Consider the following 5,988-nt stretch of genomic DNA (forward strand, 5'->3'; position numbering starts at 1 on the left):
TGCCTGTGGGCCCACACCAGCCTGTGCCCACACCAGCCAGTGTGTACAGCTTGCTCTGGGGAGCTGCCTTGTCCTGGGATCATCGTCCCAGCTGCTTCTGCTGCAGATTCCTGGCTCTCCCAGCTGTGGTGCTCCCATCCCAGTGGCCCCAAGGTCCATTGGGGCAGGCAGTGGGTGCCTTGGGCTGGTGATGCCAGGTGTGTGCCAGCCCCAGGGCAGCTCCTGCATGCTGTGGGAATGGTGCAGAGAGGGGCCCATGGGTGCAGCTTCCTCACTGGAGTAGGGCAAGGGGAGCCCAGCACTGCCCATGTCCCTCCCCAGCTCCCTTCAACAGCAGGTGCCACCAAATGGCACATCCTCTCCCCAGTATCCCACGTCACCTGGAGAGAAAGGGGACATCCAGTGGTATTTGAGGGCTCTTGCTGTGGCTGGGAACCCCTTGCCAAGCTGGGCAGGGTCCCCCACGGTGCCCAGCCATGTGCAGAGGCTGGGCAGGGAGGGGACACAACTCCATCAGAGCTAAAAGCCAGGTTGGAGGAGGAGGTGCCAGCCCAGGGAAAGCTGAAACCTGAGTATGGCCCCCCAGCCTGCCCCACAGATGGAGCAGGGCCAGGACACATCCCGGTGTGTCACCCCACTCCTGCCCGCAGGGACACGCCCCCAGACTCCAGCTCAGTCTTCGTTCCAATATAATCTTTATTGGGGAGACTGATGGGGTCAGAACAAGGCCGGGTATAAAACATGACCATGGTCACAACCAGCAGCGGGAGGCATTGGCAGAGCAACACAGACACGGTACCGGCGCCGTTCTGCACCGGAGCGAGAACGGTCCTGGGGCTGCGCCAGCGGCATTGCCCGCTCCCTCGGGACAGGCCAGGGCATGGACTGGCCCTTCTCCCTGCATGGATGCTGGGCTTTGGCCAGTGCCAGGGGCTGCTGTTTCCTCCAGGATGTATGTTCTGGGACCACTCAGGCTCACCCACCCCCAGCACCCTGGACTGGGCAACATGTGCCCCTGGTGCCGTGGCCATGCTGGGTTGTGGTGCTCAGCCCCATGGGAGCACACAAAATTATGGCTTTTTCTTTATTTTGTTTTTGTTTTGTTTTGTTTTGTTTTTTTGCTTTTTTGGCAGCAAACTTACCCCTCCAGGTGCTCTGGAGAAAGCAAGACTGTGCACAGGGGGCTGCTGCCCTGCCAGCCCCTCCACACAGGAGTCAGAGCAGAGGCGCTGCTCTGGGGAAGGGACTGTGAGCAGGAGCCAGACCTCGGTCCCCCTACCCAGTCAAATTCCCTTGCTGGAGTCAGCAATTTGGGGTACCGGACCCTGTGCCACCCTCCTGAGCCATCCCATAGGGCATCGGTGTGGGTCCCGGGCGGAGGGGCAGAGAATGGGCACAGCTCAATGCCTTTGTGAACATGTAGTGGCCTGGGATGGGGTGGCCGGGGATGGATGGGGAAAAACAAGAATCCTCCAAAACGAGGACAAAGTGGAGCTTTCCTCAAAGGCCTGCGGAGGACACGGGCCGCATGTCTGCTGGCATCCGAGGGGCCGGTGCGGCGGTTTGGTGTGGCTACTGAGACTCGGGCGCATGGCGGCGTGGCCACTGAGATGAAAGCTTTGGCAAATAACTTAGAGAGAGGGGGTGGAGGGGGCAGGTGGGGACCTGTCCTCACTTCCTGTGCTGGGAGGGTGGCCCAGTGTGGCACCATGCATCTCCAGGGCTCCTTGTGCTGCTGCCGCCGGCCGTGGGACGATGGGGAGGGCGTCACTCCGGCCAGAACCCAGCGTCCGCTCTTGGGAGAGCGGGGAGAGAGGAGGGAGAGGCGCCCGGGAAGGAGCACGGTGAGATGCTCGATGCACCACAGGAGTGCCCGCCGCAGGGCCAGGGGAGCCGCAGACCCTGGATGCGCTGGTAGATGTGCTCCCCGCGCCAGCGTCCCTCTCCCCGGGCACCACTGGTGGGGAGGGGGCTGCTGCCAGGTCCCAGCACCCCCAGTGCCCCCCGCGAGTGCCGGCAAGGACACCAGTCCCACATCCTTGGCCGTGGTGAGTATTAGAGCATTCCCTGGCGGTGCCCCTGGCAGAGAGCGGACAGGGGACTGGCCGTGGCGTGGGCCGCGCTGTCCCGCCCGCCGTGCCCCGCTGCGGAGGGGCGGGCGGGACAGCGCGGGGCTCACATGATGGTGCAGGAGGACAGCGGGTTCCGGATGTGGCAGGTGCAGGCGGCCCCGCAGTACTGGCGGAAGGTCTGGTAGCAGCTGCGGTCGGTGTCGCTGCTCCACTGGACGGGGTTGGCAGCCAGGGCCTCGGCCGGCAGTCTGTTCAGGATACTGGTGTTGACGGCCAGCGCCGCCAGCCCGTAGTCGGTGAAGAGGACGGTCTCCCGCTTGCAGGTGGGGCAGGAGATGAACTTGTACTTGGGGCAGGACTCGTAGAGGATCTGCAGGCACTCCTCGCACACCGAGTGCAGGCAGGAGAGGATGCGGGGCCGCTTGTTGGTGAAGTTGTACATGTGGCCGCAGGTGGGGCACTCCAGGGGCTCGCAGGGCGTCGAGGGGTGCAGCACGTACTGGTTGACGATCACCTCGTCCGACGGCGGCTGCCGGTGGTAGCAGACCTCGGAGCTGCCCTTGCGCTGGCCCTGGTAGCCGCGCTCGCGCCGCGGCAGGGGGGGAGTCCGGGGCAGCGGCAGGGGCCCGGGGGTGGCATCCAAGGCGGGGATGTCCCCGCACGCCTGGTTGACGATGATCTCGGACTCGGAGGGCCACGCGCGCTTGGCCACGAGGGGCGGCTCGCGGCGCGGGGCGGGCGCGTAGCGCGGCTGCGACGCCTGCAGCTCCGAGAACTTCTCCGGGTGGATGATTTTCATCGCCTCCATTTTAATGATGACCTGTTGCCCTTTCAGACACGACATGAGTATCGTTTTCACATTACTGTCCACTGCTCTGGGGTCTCCGAGGGACGCCTGCATGAGGCTAAAACATGCTGGCAGCCTGCTGAGCTTTCAATCTCGCTCTGGCCGCGGAGCAGGAGCACAGGGAGCAGCAGCTGGTGCGGGAGAGCATCTTGGGGAGACAGGCCAGCGCCAGAGAACCCCGCGCCCCTCTTCTGCAGCCAGCCCCGAGAGTCTCAGGCACGAGGCTGGGGCAGGCAGGAGAAGGCAGGGCTCACAGTGGCATCCTGCCTGCTTCGAGATGCTCTTGGGCGGGTGATCAAAGCGCCGGCTCCCTGCAGCCTCGCCGGGATGTTAACGTGACATTGGCAGTCGCTCAGCAGCCCTGCTCTTCGCCTTCGCTGCCACTTCCCACAGCAGATCGGCTGCAGTCGGGAATAGTAATTTGGGGATGGTGGCACTGGGCACTGCCCAGGGCAGGTGAGTCCAGGGAGGATCGTGCAGAACTGAAGGCAGCTCTCACTTCTCCCCAGGCCGGCCTCTGTTCTTGTTTACATGCAGTGGGATCCTCGTGGCGCTGAAGAATGTGTTTGCAAATTCCTTTGCTCTGACTTCCCGGCTCTCCCACTTGCAGTCACCGGCAGCTCCCACAGGGCAGGGGCTCAGGGCACATCCCGTGCCAGAGGGCAGATCACCTTGGCTGGGGCCAGGATACCACACACCTTGTCCCCTCGGTCCCTGGTCCCCCTGTCCCCAGCTCAGCTTCGTACTTTCTGGAAATGAAAAGTGAGAGTGGGTTGGATCCAAGGCTCTTCATGGATCTACCGGCTGCCAGCGCTCCCTCGGGATGCGTGCCCGCCTGCATCCCGGTAATTTGGCAATCGTGCCCTACGGGTCCTGTCCATCCGCCCGCGTGCTTGGGCTGGGGAAGTGGGAGCAGGCAGGTATTTCCCCCAAGGCATCCCCTCGGCGGCCCCGAGTGTGGGGTCCCGGGACCCCCTTCTGCCCTGAGGGTGGGAGGGCAGTTCCTCCAGAGCCCCTCTGGGCTGCAGGGCCCCTCCCGAAGGGGTTCCTCCACCGACCTGCCTCTGCTCAGGGTTTTCTCTCACGTTTAGCCCCTCCTCTGCTCAGTGGATCTATTTTTACCTCCATCGCTTGCTCCTGATCTGTCCCCGCTATTATCCCTCCCTCCAGCTTCCTCTCCACCCCCCCCTTCCCAGCTCCCTGCCCTTGTCCCGGGGCTGATGGAGAGGACAGGCCACGTTTGCGGGCAGGAGATGGGGGGCAGGCAGCCAGCCCGAGGCCATTTTCTTCCTCAGCAGCCCCTGCGCCAACCCGGCTCTCCTCCGAGAAGGGCGAAGGCGCTCTCCTCCATCACGCTGCAAATCCTGTTAGAGGGATGCCTGCTCCCGCCGGGCACTGCCATGCCTGGCGGAGGGGGCCCGAGGGGGCCATCTGGTTGCAGCAGCAGCAGCTTTGGGGATGAAGCGAGGCCCCGGGGTTCAGCCCCGGGTGCCTGAGGGCCGGGAGGGTGGGCTGGATCTCTGCCCAGCCCCAGTAAGGATGTCCCGGGGGCCATGCCGTGGCAGCACTGGGGTCCCGCGAGCATCCTGCCCTGAAGAAGGAGGCCTCGCCCCTTTCATTCCCCCTCACGGGCCCACATCCTGCACCCCACATCCTGCACCCCGCGTCCCACAAGGAGCATACGTTTCCCCCCCCCCCCCCCAATCCCGCACGCAGCAGCAGCCCCGGGGGCTCTGCCTGCAGCTCTCACACAGACACTCACCCGCAGCGCCCACGAGCACAGCGATTCGGGTGGTCAGCAGTGCCACGCACTGTCACCGCGTTCCCACGCTCGTCCTGTCACACCCCTTCACGCACAGCCCTGGCGCAGCACTCCGCACCCCCACCGCCCCTGGGGCGACACAGCCCCCCGCCATCCCCGTCACTTCGGGGGTGACACAACCCCCGCCGTACCCCGCATTCCCATCACTTCGGGGGTGACACAGCCCTCCCCAGCAGCCTCCCCTCCCCAACCTCCCACGGCAGTCCCCAGCCCCACACGTCCCTGCCCCATGCTCGCAGCCCCGCGGAGCACACGCCTGTGCACACGCACACACACACGCACACGCACACACACGTGCGCTCCCGCACGCCCGCGGGGTGACTCCCCCGCCCCTGCCCGCCGTTACCTGCGCTGGCCCCGGGCAGGGGTCCCGGTTCAGCCCCCGCTCCGTGCCCGGCGCGGCTCCGCAGGCCCGAGCGGCGGAGGTTATCTGAAAGGCAGAGAGGGATGCGGCGCTGCTCCGGCCAGGCGCGGCTCCCCGGGGATGCTGGCGGCTCCGAGGCGCGGCTCCAGGGATGGTCCTGACCGGCCGCCCCCGGCCCCGCCGCCTGCTCCGGCCGCGGCCGCGGCGGCGCGGGGAGGGGACCGGGCACGGGTTCCTCCTTGCCCCGAGCGTCTCCCCTCGTCCCACACATCCCGCTTCCCCACTCCACCGCCCCTCTTGCCCCGCACCCCCTCTCCCCGGAGCCGCTCCCGAAGCCTCCCCGCGGCCCCGCTCCTTCTCCCGCCGCCGGCCGGGCCCCCGCGGGTCGTTCCGAGCGGCCCGCGGTGACTCAGCATCCAGCGCCGCTGGAAGCGGCTCCGCGGCGGCTGTGCCGCTCCGGGGCCGCGGTTGTGGGGCAGCATCGGGGAGCGGGGCCCTCTCTGCAGCCCCCTGCTGCCCCCAGGGCTGGGAAGAGGTCGGACAGCCAGGAATTCCCCACCACTGCTTTTTCCCACTGACAAATCAGCCGTGCACCCCACACTGTCCCCCGGGATCCATGAGCAGCGGCTGTTGGGGGAGCAGAGGGGGTCCCCTGACAGCTCCCCAGTCCCTGCTGAGCTCCGGCGCTCCTGGGCACAGGGGCTCATTGGTCCCTGGGGACACGGTGGGCTCAGCGTGGTGGGTGGGGGGTCCCAGCAATGCTGACAGGTCCCTGCATACTGCTGGGGAGCATTGCTTATGGCTGTGGGCTTGCTGGTGTGACCCCCATAGTGGCACAGGCAGACAGGACCCCACAGGCTGGGGACACCCCACCAGGTGCCCT

The 5,988-nt window shown here is 66.3% G+C and overlaps 1 protein-coding gene across 3 annotated transcripts; it reads right to left on the reverse strand.

The window, feature by feature from the left end:
• Positions 1–681: 681 nt before the first annotated feature.
• RNF208 (ring finger protein 208) lies at positions 682–5,447 on the reverse strand. 3 transcript variants are annotated; one of them, XM_041406818.1, is made up of 3 exons: positions 5,414–5,447; positions 5,088–5,171; positions 682–3,668 (listed from the first exon to the last, which is right to left on the reverse strand). In XM_041406818.1, exon 3 carries the CDS (start codon positions 2,971–2,973, stop codon positions 2,176–2,178), a length of 798 nt encoding a protein of 265 aa, XP_041262752.1. In that variant the 5' UTR covers positions 2,974–3,668; positions 5,088–5,171; positions 5,414–5,447; the 3' UTR covers positions 682–2,175. The 3 variants fall into 3 exon arrangements, with proteins under 3 accessions (XP_041262752.1, XP_041262751.1, XP_041262753.1); XM_041406817.1 differs by lacking the exon at positions 5,414–5,447 and having other exon boundaries at positions 5,088–5,331; XM_041406819.1 differs by lacking the exons at positions 5,088–5,171; positions 5,414–5,447 and adding an exon at positions 4,682–4,867.
• Between the last annotated feature and the right edge of the window lie 541 nt (positions 5,448–5,988).

Source organism: Onychostruthus taczanowskii, unplaced genomic scaffold (assembly GCF_017590055.1).
Source record: "Onychostruthus taczanowskii isolate IOZ18803 unplaced genomic scaffold, ASM1759005v1 scaffold25, whole genome shotgun sequence".
Classification (NCBI taxonomy): domain Eukaryota; kingdom Metazoa; phylum Chordata; class Aves; order Passeriformes; family Passeridae; genus Onychostruthus; species Onychostruthus taczanowskii.

What these genes read in the sequence shown, in the direction of transcription:
- RNF208 (XM_041406818.1), bottom strand. Translation starts at nt 2,973, where the DNA reads ATGCAGGCGTCCCTCGGAGACCCCAGAGCAGTGGACAGTAATGTGAAA.